Raw genomic sequence first — 13,629 nt, 5'->3', positions numbered from 1 at the left:
CTTCGCATAATTCAACACAACAGTTTTTTGAGTTTATGAAGCACTGAAACAACTCAAATCATGCTTGAACTGGCACAGAAATTTAGCACTGATATCTGGCTAGCTGTTTGCAAAATATGGTCCAAGTAGTTATTTTAGTTTTTGTGTAATAATCTTTTTAAGTTGAGAAGTCAAATTCCAATCGCGAACTTAAAACGCGTTTTTCTCAAAACTGGATTTTTTGAATGTGTCACTCTTTGAGTAAATGAGCGATATATAATCGATGGATCAGTCCCCAGCTTTTCTCGATCGAATTATTGGACGAATAAAGTGGGATTAATCTTCTCTGCAAAGTTCCTTCTCCATTGCATCTGACAGTGCAGTACTGTATCTAGGTATTAAGCTTCGGAGAAGAGATGTAGTTCACAAAATTGCCGAACTTACGTTTTTTAGTGAACAATACCAGTGCTGTCCTCGCTGGATTCACGTTTGCCTTGACCCATAGAGGCATCCTTGCTACGCTTCCTTCTATAAGTTCCGAAATTGTAGAAAGAATTTGCCAGATATCAGTAGCAATACGTCATCAGCGTTGGCGACAATGTCGGTGCCCTGATTATCCAATTCCAATGGACCTAACAAATGCGACTCATCCTGCCAGTGCGTACATTATCTACGACTATTGCCTGTTTTTCAAAGACGATACGAAGCGAAATAAGTTCGAGTTTCTACTAAGCTTTTGTTATTGTAGAAAAGTGTTGTTTGTGTGAAAATAAGAATGATTCAGTCTTAAAAAAACAGTTTGATACATTTTTTTTCTTAAGTAAACATAACATTTGAATATATTTTTCGCACATCTCCAGTGCATACAGTCGAACTTTTCTATAACAAACGCATCTCTCTCGTTGTGGAGATACAACGAATATTATTACAACACAAATATATGACTTCTCACACGAAGCAGTCTCTTTATAACGAATTTTCTCTACAACTTATTAAATTCGTTCTCCCCATCAGTCCGTAACGTTATAGAGATGTTCGACTGTACATACATACAGTGTAAGTATTTAGTTAAAAGAACAACGATAGCATTGCTGTTGGTAAATATAAAGCATTTACTTTGTGGCCAACATAAACTATTTTGCAAATGAAATTTATGTTAAATATGATGCAGTTTTACTCAAAGAGAAAGTTGTTTCTCTAACAAAATTCCTTTCAAATTGTATCCTTTTACATTTTATTTTATCATCATTGGAGATGAGATTCCTGCTGCAAGAGGTTGGAAGTGTATTTTTTCTGTATAGCATGTTGAGGTTTGGCCAACAACACACTCGCCTAGAACGCAAGGGCATAGTGTAAAGCTGTTTATTTAATGTTTGCTCCTTTCAACAGATGTTGCCGCTTTGCGTGGAAGCACTGATGAAAGGCAATGACAAAATTAAAAAAAAATGAAAAAAAGATGAAGTAAAAGAAGCAGCAGCACCCCACTTACTACTAGCAGTGGTGCAAAATGACACCAGTAAAGATATTGCCTTGGGGTCTGTATGAGTCATAACAAAGTTGGACTGAGTGAGACACAAGTTGTGCTTGCCTTTGTATTTTTGTCTGCTCGGTGGCCTGGGTACTTTGTATAACTCATTTCTGCCAGGATATGTAAAGAATGAGTTTAAACGTTTTAAGATTCATTGCTGTTCTTTTTAAGTTTTTTTTTGTGTCTAACCTAACATTTGACTTGAGCCATGTTGACTTTATATTTCTTGTCTAGTAAATATATAGTATGCCTTAAAGTATGCTACAAATCATCAAGTGATGACTGTACAAGAAGATGTTCAAAAAAAAAAAATAATTGTGAAACATTTTCAAAAACAATTTAAGAATTTCTGTTTTTCGTTAAACCATGTGCATTTAGTGTTGAGTTTATGTTCTTGTCATTGGCTTGCGAACTTCTCCGAAAAAGTGTTGAATTTGTGTGTGCAGCAGCCATTAAAGTTTAATTTTTGTACACCACTTGACAAAAAATTACGTTCTTTTATAATGACTTTTTGAAAAGCTTCCATACGCATTTTTTTCTCATACAATACTCACATGTCCCATAGCTAGTCTGTAAAATGGCATATCTTGCTTATAACTTCATTTAAAAAGTTTTTATTTTGAAAATTGTTCTTAAAATTCTTTAGTGTTTATTATTATTTCTCTTGTTGTTTGTTTCGCCATAACATTTGTTTTTATTGTTGTGGCCATTACTTGTATAGCAATTATAAACACCACCACCTAATATCCATGTTCCAAATTTTCATTAGCCATTAAGCCTAAATATATGCAATGGCAAATTACAAAACAACTAACATTTGCATAGATTTTTATGCACTACTCTTTTTCATCTTTGCCATTTCTTCTTTCACTGATGTTGGTTGGCTGGCTGGTTTTTACTTCCATAGTTGCAGCATTAGTTTTAAATGAAATTGTGGTCTAAACAATAACAATTGCTTACCACTTATCCCTGGCATTGTTCAACAATACAATATTCTACAGACTTTTTGAGGTTTTCTTTTGTTTTCCAAAAATGTTGAATGGGGTTATTACATTTGTAAAAACAAATGGAAATAAAATCACATTTTGAATTGGAAATTTGTAAAAAATGCATAAATTACTAATTATTTTTGCCCCATGAATTATTCTGAAATCTGTTAGTTGTTTTTTAATAAATTACGGCATAGAATTTGTGATTCAGAAATTAGGTTCATTATTTCCTCTTAATAAATTCTTATAGACTTCCACTTTTAGTTTTTATTATTTTTGTTTTTAATATTTTTATTATTTTTTTTAATATTTTTTATTATTTATTATATTTTTATTTTGTTTATAAACATACCCCTATATAATGTTTAACGCATTGCCTCTAAACCTCAACATATTCTAGGTTGCTGTTTTTTTGTTTCTGTATTATTGCCATTCAATAACCCTTTAAAAAGTACTTAAAATTCCTCACTGACATTGTGTAGCAGGAGTCGTTTCGCACAAAACAATAAGTGTTAATGAGTATTAACCCAGATATGCCCATTGCTTGATCGTGATCATTTTAAAAGTATTTTTATATTATTTAAGAAGCAAATGTGAAACAATAACAGTATGTTTATATGTTTTTTAAAAAATTTTTGAAAAAAGTGGTTTTTGAGGCCACTTTTGGACACAGGGTTTTATCATATAACTGGGAGTTATGGGACACAAAACATTTGACATATAGTCCAAAGACACCTTTTCGGCATCTAGTTAACGTTTTTTCGTAGTAGGCTCCACATCGTGTTTGTTTTCGTTATAAAATTACCCAATAATTAATCGGTCATAACGCAAATCATTGTAAAAACTAAGCGATCGGTGGCAACTTCGATGAACTAGACCTCAAAACTCAAAAATAGTAGCTCAAAATAATGGAATCACATAATATCCCAAGAGCTACAGATGTGTACTGAGTATATCACCAAAATAAACGGTACTTTGATTAACATAACATATCAAATTAGTAAGAATTTTGTGTGTCCTATATATAGGACGCTGGGCATATCTGGGTTAAATAATTTGTTAAATGAATTTTGTTCAAATGAATTCACAAATTCATTAGTGAAGAAGGCATAGTGGTAAAGAACTCATTTGAAAGTGTTGAAATGTATAGAAACTTAATAGAAGTGCATGCGGTTTAATAATCCAAAGATCCCCGCCCTGGAAATGCATTTCTATGAATAAAGTCAAGAGATTTGTTAATTAATTGCAGCAAAAATTGTTTGTTTGAATTTGAAGAGATTAAATTGGAAGAAAACGAAATGTACACGAACAATGGTTGTTAAAATCAATTTTCACAGAGATTTTATAAAATAATTAAACGTCAATTAAGAGAATATTTATTTAAGATTTATTGTCAAGGGTCATTCGTCGTATTCAATCTTAAGAAGGGGAATCATCTGCGGTTGTGATGGTTATGTTTGACACAAGATTTGTATGTGTAGATATATTCTATTATGGTCTCTTGACATTGATAACTACAATATAATGATTAAATTGGATTTATTTGTTGTAGTAATTATTATAAATATATGTCAAAAAGTTGCCATTGGGAACAATAAAGATTTTAATATATGTTAAATACCACATTTTGTTCTCAACTAAATCTATTGGAAAGATTAACAAAAAAGTAATTAAATTATTTATTATTATTTGTCAAATATATATAATATTTAGTGTTCCTTTGTCTAAACAATTTAACTTATTTCTTACCAATATATATGGTAATATTCAAAAATGTTTTACAATCGTTGAAGTTGAGGTTCACCATTTAATAAGTCGCGAACTGTCAATATATTTTATACAATATCAATATATTTATATTAATTGAAGTGTTCTAGCCGGGGCCGCATAAAATGAAACATAACAAATAATTTATGTGGAAGCTGTGTTGGTGGTAATATTAAAAAATGGGTAAAAATGTGTTGAAGTTTACAAGTTTTTTTGTGTTCTTTCTTGATTTCTGGGCAAACCACGGAAAATTCAGACCTGAGCTCAAAGTAAGAATTGAAAAATACCCCTTGGGCAACATGGTTCTAATGTATGACTTCGATATATACACTGCACCCCCCCTAAAATCGATGCTGACATTTTGAAGTTTTGAAATCTGGGTTTTTTGAATTTTTCTTATAATTGGAGGGCTCAACCAGATAATTACCCAAACTATTTATTGGATTATAGAACTCGTGATTCCGCGTCGTTTGATGTATATCTCATGAATGTGCTTCATACAGCCCCTAGTAATAGGAGTCCAAAGTCGAAATTTTGGTGTGTAAATATTCTTTAAAAACCTATTTTTTGGCTTCAAAATTTACAACTGTGACTTAGGTGCCCTTGAACCCCGCGTGATTTTAGTTTTTTTACGCGCCGGATCTAATGAACCCTTCTGCTTTCAAATCCATCCACTAAACCGGCGGTTATAGATACCTTGAAAGTAGGAAATTTTTACATAAATGGAATCCTTTATACGCGATGATATTATTTTCCAAAACCGTGTGGCATAAATTACCGAGATTCTGGAGTAATATTTCATATAAAATAGAATTTGGTAGCACATCCGCGGTTCTTGACGAATTTGTTTAAAATTTGTTATAATGACGTATTTTTTATAGGCGGTCACTGAAATCGGATGCGCCTTATAATCTTATGTATATCGCGCAATTTTTACCCACATAAAGGTTTTTTGAACAGCAAGATGCAGCTGACGGCACACTTTGGCCGCTGAATGAAAAGTGGAAAAATCGCTACATATTGATAGAGATGCACTCGCTGTATCTGAAAAGCGCATGCGCCTTAACTGATTTTAACGAATTCGCGAATTATACGTTTTTTAACTTTTATGTATTTTCTTTGGTTGTAATTTCAATATTACTTTCTATTTCATAATCCTATTGTTTATCAAAGTAAGCAATACACTTTCGGGGTTGTCATCGCATTTTCCCTGAAGACGTTTCAGCAAAGTCCGTCAGTCCTTGCATCGAAATTTAGCGAAGTAGTAGAATAACTCCCAAAAATATTTTTTCTATTTTTCGTATTGAACAAAAAATATATTTTTTTGAAATAATATTCGAACAATAAGTTTTCGTCTTTTGTTGTTGCTGTAATATGGCAGTTATAAATCCTATCTTTAAAATTTTGGTCTCATATTTTCCTACGCGTCTGTACGCATTTTTAATTTATTTTTTCGAGTATTATTTGGACTCTAAATTAGAATATATTAAATTTATTTATTTTCCGCAAAAATAGAAATACATTTAGTAAATATTTAGGCATCTACGGATAGATATTAAATGCTGTTAACGCTTTATATATACATTTTCTTATTACAGCAAAAATGGAATTTTTAAATATTTTTTTCTTTATAAGGGAATAAAACCCCCCATAACTTTGGAGCACAGCATCCAATTTTGTGAACGCGAACAGATTTGAAACCACGACTTTTTTTTAATCTATGTTCCAAAAATTGCGGATGTGCTCGCAAAAAATTTTTTAACATTTCTTCCAATGGAATTGCAAAAGAAATTTGAAATTTACCATATAAAATACAAATTTTTTCTACAAGTGTTAACTGACACATTTTTTCCTAATCTAATAACAGTTGTAAACTTCCTGCATTTTGTTCTTATTTTGTTAAATTTATTATCTCACTTGCGAAATACAGCAGAACTTTTAATTTTTTTTTTTAAGTTTTTTTAAATATAATTTCTGTAAAAAGAAATGTTTTTCAATTGCCTTCCTTTCTCCCCCGTAGGTGTAAGAAGTTTAATCCATAAAAATAGCTTAACTGTAAATTGTCACTTAAGCTTTTAATTTAAAAAAACGAAAAGTAAAATTGAAGTCAACTGCAGTGGTAAACTGCAACGACTAAACTACAATCGATGCTGGTGCTTTAAGGATGCCCACAAGCAGCAATTTGACTGCTTGCCAGTGAACTACACAGCACACTCTGAAGGTTACCCTAAAATTACTTTTTACTTGGAATGATGTAAAAAAGTATGCTATTCGAGTCTTTTACCCTTCAAAAAGCTATAGCATTTCGTAATCTTAAAAATTGAAAGTTTATATCACAGAATGTACTTTTAATTAGACAACGAGCATGTTGGTTGGATGTTTCTTGGTTTTATTTTCGTGTTGTCTTGTGTTATTTGTGTGCCAACGAAATTATGAGTTATGATTATAGGATTCTTAAATAGGTACGATATTAAATGAAAGAATTTTATTAAGTTTTTTCTTAGGTAGTCAATGTGTAACAGTACTCCTTTTAATTAATCAATCCTCTCATTCCCCAACAAATAACTGTTCGACGTTTTATTGTAGAGAATAATAAATCACTATTGAACCAGCGCTTTAGCAAGACTACAATATTGCAATCCTGGCATTTACTCACACTTCACCCATCTCTCTTGCAATTACCGGTGCACTGCACTCTTTCATTCTTTAAGAATATCCATATAACCCAGTAAACATTTTTATTGTTGATAAACATTAATGCTGATGCATGGTTTGTTGATATTCTCATCACTTTTATTTTCTATTTGAGTTGTGTGGCTTTCCCTAGCTCAGCGCATGCTACTTCACCTTGGAGTCGCAACATACAAACATACCACCTGCCCATGTACACATGTAGAGTACAACCACACTGTCAGGGTTTCTTTGCATTTTTCCCATTCGTTGCAAAAATTTACAACTTTCTTGAGAATAATCATTAAAATAAAGAAATGCAACAAAAGCACAACATCAAAGTTTGATGCTTGGCTGGGCGAAAAATGCAAGGCTTAGTAAGAAACGCTTCCTTCAGGTGTGGATGGATGGATGGCTTGGTTGCAAGCAACATTCTACCATGATGGCTTTCCAGATTTCTTTGCACATTAAAATAAGTGTGTGAGTGTGTATGCATGTGTAAGTTTATGTTGTACGTGTTTTAGTGCCACAATAAGTGATTGTTGTGCACTTTCTAAAAACTGTAATCTGCTGTTCTTGTTCTTTTTGTTTCTTTGCGCTTATACTGTTTTGTCATTTATGTTTACAGTGTCACTATTGTTGTTGTTGATGTTGTTACTGTGTTTAGTATGTACCAACAAGGGTTATTGTTCTTGGTGTTATGTGATGTTTGGGCCATCACACTTTTAAGCCACATTGTTTATTGTTGTTGATTAAAATGGTTTCTAACAATAGCATATTCGTTTATGTATCACTAGATTGTCAAGATGCAGAGGTATTTTCCAGTTGAATAAATATTTTCAGGCATAAATTACAAGATGTAGAACAAGATATACCTACAATATGGGGATAAAGTCTACATGCATCCCTTCATTTTGAGGAGTTTTGTCAAGGTGGTCAGAACCGTTTTCACTATTTCGTCAAATTAAATCACAAGCTTAAGGCATCTGGATTGAAAATACTAAAGTGGGGGCTATTCTAAATGAAAAATACCCGTGAATTTTTTCACTCCTCCGTTATTATTATTTTTTTAATTTAATTAATTTTATTAAAACACGGTGCCTAGCCAAATGGCTAAACTGGTGCCAACAATAAAGTAACAGAGACAAATCTCAAGGGGAGTTTTCATTCAGAATAACCCCCATAGTAATCACTGCTCGAAACTAGTTTATTTATCTTAGTGAAACTCATTGAGCTATCTTCACTTCATGCACGCAGTGAAAACATTTTTTTCTCAAATAAACTATTCTTTTAAAAAAGCGTTTGTATATAAAAAAGGCTGTATAATTTGTGACCGAACTAGTTCAAACGAACGATTTGCTTAAAAGAGCTTAGGAACTCATTTTGTATGTGAAATACAGCTGTTTAATTCATGAACGAACTAGTTCAAATGAACGATAATTTTAAAGGAACTTAGAAACTATTGATTTAATTTATTTTATTGCACTGAACTAAGATCAATGAATGAACGAGCACCAATCCGATTCAGCATTTTATTTATGATACCAACGTCTAAATGACAACAATACAAAGTTGCCATTGATTTTTTAGTGAGAACGAACACTGAAATTAGAACATTTTTAAGAATCCTACATAATTTATTATATATAATTGCGGCTTAATAAACCACCGCAAAAATATCTTCTTATACAATTTAGAATCGAAGAAGTCCTGTACTTAACATTGCGTTGTCGAATAAAAATTTCCAAATCCCATAAATTTTATTCCCTAGCTTTATGTTTTGTGCATGCATGTGGTTTCTCACTAACTAATAAATGAACGATTGAGAGCTAGTGATAATTCTAATCAAAGCTAATGAACTGGATGTGAAGTGTTAACTAGATAAGGGAACTAGTGCAGAACTGCATTTTAAGGAGTTTTCCTATAAACTAATCAAAATGAATAACCCTAGGTAAACTTTATTCCCCCACCCTATGTGCAATGTTCATCATTTCATCTCATTTCCAAGAGTGTTTTTTAATTCATTTTTATCTCTTTTCCATTAGCAAATTTTCCAAATTTTTGCATCTGATTCCAAATTTTCCTTTCAGGTCCATTTCTAAAAATTTGCCATGTGGAATACATTTTTGGCACTTTTTTGTTAGTTTCACTTTTAAAGCGTACCGGAACGAAGCTATTTGTTAATTATATATGTTATAATACAAATCGAATTGGGTCTTTTTTAACACACATTGAAATTCATTTAATTCACTCTCTCTCTCTCTCTTTCACCCACTCTTCTAAAATACCATTTAATTACCAACAAACTGTCAATATTGTCCAATAAATGAATTTCAATTGAATGAACATTGGTCGAAATTGAATATTTAATTTCTTTGTATTTACAAAGATTGTCGTTGTAAACATCACACAGAAACTTTTCTTTTTATTCTCTTTCTTTTCTTGTCCGAAAAAGTTTTATTTAGTTCTTTGCAATTGCTTTATTGTTTAATTGTATAAACTGCATTGACGTCTCTAGTTTTGGATTTGTCTGTGACATTGTGTGATTTGTTGTTGCTGTTGTAGTTGTTACAACAACGTTTGTTTAACTTTTGATATTTGTTGCAAAGAGGTCCTAAATTCGTTATGTACTGCAATTTGAAGTGATTCTTTGTTAGCTGATGCTAAGGCTATCTATCTACCTGTATTGTGTGAGAGAACTTTTTTTATTTCCTGTTTTTGCTTAACACTTCATTTCTTTGATAGTAAAGTGAAGTTTCTTAGCGCTTGTAGCCAATTGCAAAGACCACGAAATAACAATGGTGACAACAAGCAGTGATATCACCAATCCGCCATCATCACCATTACCATCACGACCAATAGCCAAAGGCACTCAAATGAAAACACTGCAATTTTATTTTGTCGATGTTGTCGGCTATGTCCTTCTGTGTGTATTTTGGCATTGAGCGAGAGTATGTGTGTGATTCCGTTACTTCCGTTTGCTACTAACTTCCGTCTACAATATGGCGGCGTTATAAATGTCGCTTCGGTGCAAGTTTTATTTTTAACTTGTTTGTGCAATTGTTTCTTCTGCCATTTTTTGTTTGTTTTGTTTTTGAGAAATACAAATAACAGCAAAAGTGTGTTTGAATTCTATCTCTTGTTATCCTCGCTTATTTGGTCCTCGGGTTTGTTAAATCTCCAAATTTAATCTTTGTCGGCAGAGCATTTGCTTGACTATGTTTATTTGTGTGCATGTCAAATGCCCCAGTCAACAATTGCAGCAGTAAAACCAAGTGGAAGCAAAGAAGAAAACAGGAAAAAGAAGTCAGTCAGGTTTCCATTGTGTTGACCATTGTAGTCTATTCGAAATTGGCAATTCATTATTGTCCAATGGTCGGTCGTTTGTGTTGCCTTTCTATTCTTCGGAATGAGTGTTTGTTTTTATTCCTGTTGGAATTGCCGCCTTTCGTTGTTTCTGCTGCTTTGATTTTTTTCCCATTTGATTTCTTTGGTGCCGATTTTGTTGTGTTGTTGTCACATTTGTTGAATGCAATAAAGTTCTAAAAAGTGCTCTTAGCTGGTTCGAGTTATTTTTTTACTTTTAGTTTTTTTGTTTGTTTTTTTTTGATTGTGGTCAAATTAATTTATGGCCAAATGGCTTTGGACAATTGGGGTAATAAATCTATTTAAGTATATTGAGTGTATTCGAGTATGTGTTTTTGTGAGTGTTTTACTTTCCTCTGTTTCGGAGGGATGCAATCAAAGATAAAATACTGCAATTTGTTGGATGCAATGAATAATAGAGTTGTTAATTAATTTCATACAACTAAAAATGATCTTAAAGAAAAGACAAAATATGATATAAGCTTTTAGTTAGGTGGTTTCAAGGATAAAAGAATTTTGTATGGCTTGTCTTGTGAACATTCAGATTTTTTTTTAAATATTTCGGAGTGAATTTGGATTAATTTCAATTGATAATAAATTTTATGTTTTTTAAAATAATTTAATTCTTTTAAATTTAATATTTCTATCAATTCATTAGAGTTAAAATTCTCTCAAGCCTTTGAATTCTCTTTATGTGAAACCAATATCACTAAAACAGCAAAATAATATTTACAAATTTAAAACTGATACATTTATATTTTAAGCAACTTTTAAATATTTTAGCTAGTTTTGTGTTCCACCTTGTGAACGTACTTTGGCCATCATCAACAAAATGTTGGTTAGATTTTTCAATGGAATTGAGGAACTCGAGGTGTCGACATGAAAATGCATGTGAAGTAGTGTTAGTATGTCTATGCAAGCCAAACCCACGCTTGACCTTTGCTCTTGATCTGTTTTCTAAAGGTAAGGTCACATGGGCAAATATTTGACAAAAATGTGATTGGCAATGAGCGTAATGTGAACACAAAATCAACTCTGCATGAAATTCACACTTGTTTGGGCAAATACGGAAGAACAAATTTGGATAAAATATTTGCCTAATATTACCTTACCTTAAGAATCTGTTAAAGTAGTTATATTCATTAATAATAAACCATTTGTCTTTTCAAACATAATAAGAATTACAAGAGTCTTTGTCAACTCTTGCTTCTGGTATTTGCATTTATGGCATTTTTATTTAATTAAAAGAAAACTTTCTTCAATCCTACAATCCCATATTTATGATGTGTAGGAATTATTTGTTATGCCAAACAGATATTTTATGAAATATTTTGTATTTTTCCCCTCACTTCCATATAAAGGAATTTACTTTTTCGTGGAAAATAATTCACCTCTCTGCCAGTGTTATAATAAACATGCTGCCATAAATTATTTTACTGATGAACATAAACACCAAAAGCCAAGTAATGCATCTGGAGGGAGGGTTCCTTTACTAAGATGCCAGGCACATGCCTATTATTATTCTTTTTTTCACATAATCCGATGAGCAAGGTGTGTAAAGGAATGTAACCATGTTTACAATGTTAACATGGTTTTAACATATTTTTGTGCTTATTAGGGTGGGGCGATTTGAACACCACCACGGGCGCCTGGATTTTCTGATTATTGGGATTGTACTGAGCAAAAAAGTCCACTAGACCATATGTCTACGGTGAAAATCGAGCCCAAGGATTTTGACTTGAAGTTTTTTTTTCAAGGTTTATTGGTTTCGATCCAACACAAAAACAAAAATTTTTGCCAAGACAATAATTAAGAACTCTCTAGTACACAGCAAAAGCATTGGAACGCTCCTTCAGGCAGTTATGGTCCCGTGAATGTGCACATTTTTCGGAAAATATCGATAAATTACACTGTGCTAAAAAATTTGACTCAAACTTAGTGGGTAGAAATTTCCTTTTGGAGATGAAAGCCCTTGGTGAGTGTACTAAGAACGCAAACGGAAATTTTCAGGATAGGTCAAGTTTCTGAGATATGGTTCGGCCAAAACATCCTTGAAAAAAATTTCAAATCAAAATCCGGGGGCTCGATTTTCACCGTAGACATATGGTCTAGTAAACTTTATTGCTCAGTACAATCCCAAGAATCAGAAACTCCAGGCGCCCACTATCACTTTTTTCCTTCCATACAAATCGCCCCGGCCTAGTGCTTATTCTTTATCACTTTTTCTAGCAAGACGTCAAAAATCGTGCAAATTTTCTCTTCCTTATCTCTTAAAAAAATAAAATAAGAATATTTGGCAAAATCTGTTTTCCTAGATGTTAAAAAAAAACATTTCTAAGGAAAATCGAAATATTTTTCTAAATCTGTTTTCCATAAAAATTACCTCTATAAAATTGTCATAGAAACCAATTAACAATTTTACATTTTTTTTTTATTTAATTGCAGGGGTCAACATGGGTTACATTGAGAACAATTACTCCAATTCAAACAACGGTGGCAGTGTAAATTCCCAGGATTCTTTGTGGCAAGTGAAAATGTCCGGCGCCGCAGGCAATCAAGCTAACATGATGCCAGTGTCGCATAATAACTACGTCGAACAACAGCCCACCTATGGCTATGATCCATTGACGCATGGCGGCTATGGTGGTGTTGATGATTATGCCCCATATCCGCAATTAACGGCAACGCCCAGCCAACATGGCGATGAATATCACAATTTACGTAACAGTCAAAATCCATCGAGACAGGACTACTGTAGTGATCCCTATGCATCGGTGCAAAAGCCCAAAAAACGTGTTGACCAACATTTAGGTAAGTTGTTGACTACAGCTATTACTGTTAACCATTAATTCTATGTAGAGAAGGGGGTGTTGGTTGGGTAAAATGCCGAATATCATTGTGCCACTGTTTTAGCCTAACAACAACTGGTAAATGATGGTTGGGAAAGATTAGTTAACAAAGTTCTCAAATTATAATTTAAATTGACATTTACATTTCTTTTTGTTGCTCTTTTTGCCAAGGGACATTTGGCGCAAAGAAATACCAAATACCAAACACCAAGTTAGGGTGGTGTTTATGTGGCGCAAAAGTCATGAGGAGACAATTTTCTAATATCTTTTAGATGATGATATTATGGAAGGCAATAGTGTTTGTTAGATAAAATGCCCAAGGTTAAATGGCATAAGCACAAGAAGACAGTCGGTCATATAATAAGCCCTATTAAGCAATTTGCCATAGCAAAAACAAAAAGAACACAGAGTCTTTCTTTTCTTTTTCTTTGCGCTAGAGAATATAAAAGTGTCCACGGCTAAATTGCTAAGCCAAGGTAAT

General features: G+C 32.6%; 1 protein-coding gene across 2 annotated transcripts in view; it reads left to right on the top strand.

Moving 5' to 3' along the window:
* Nucleotides 1-13,629, top strand: part of LOC141394499 (contactin-3-like) — a 271,316-nt gene that overhangs the window by 234,729 nt on the left and 22,958 nt on the right. For both annotated transcript variants that reach the window (XM_073969006.1, XM_073969008.1), the window contains exon 8: nt 12,745-13,110. In XM_073969006.1, the coding sequence (XP_073825107.1) occupies nt 12,745-13,110 (366 nt within the window). The remainder of the gene's footprint in view (nt 1-12,744; nt 13,111-13,629) is intronic.

This window comes from Musca autumnalis, unplaced genomic scaffold (genome assembly GCF_047663935.1).
Source record: "Musca autumnalis isolate F117 unplaced genomic scaffold, ASM4766393v1 scaffold_2, whole genome shotgun sequence".
Lineage (NCBI taxonomy): Eukaryota > Metazoa > Arthropoda > Insecta > Diptera > Muscidae > Musca > Musca autumnalis.
Note: the sequence above shows the minus strand (reverse complement) of the source record. Positions and strands in the feature narration are given on the sequence as shown.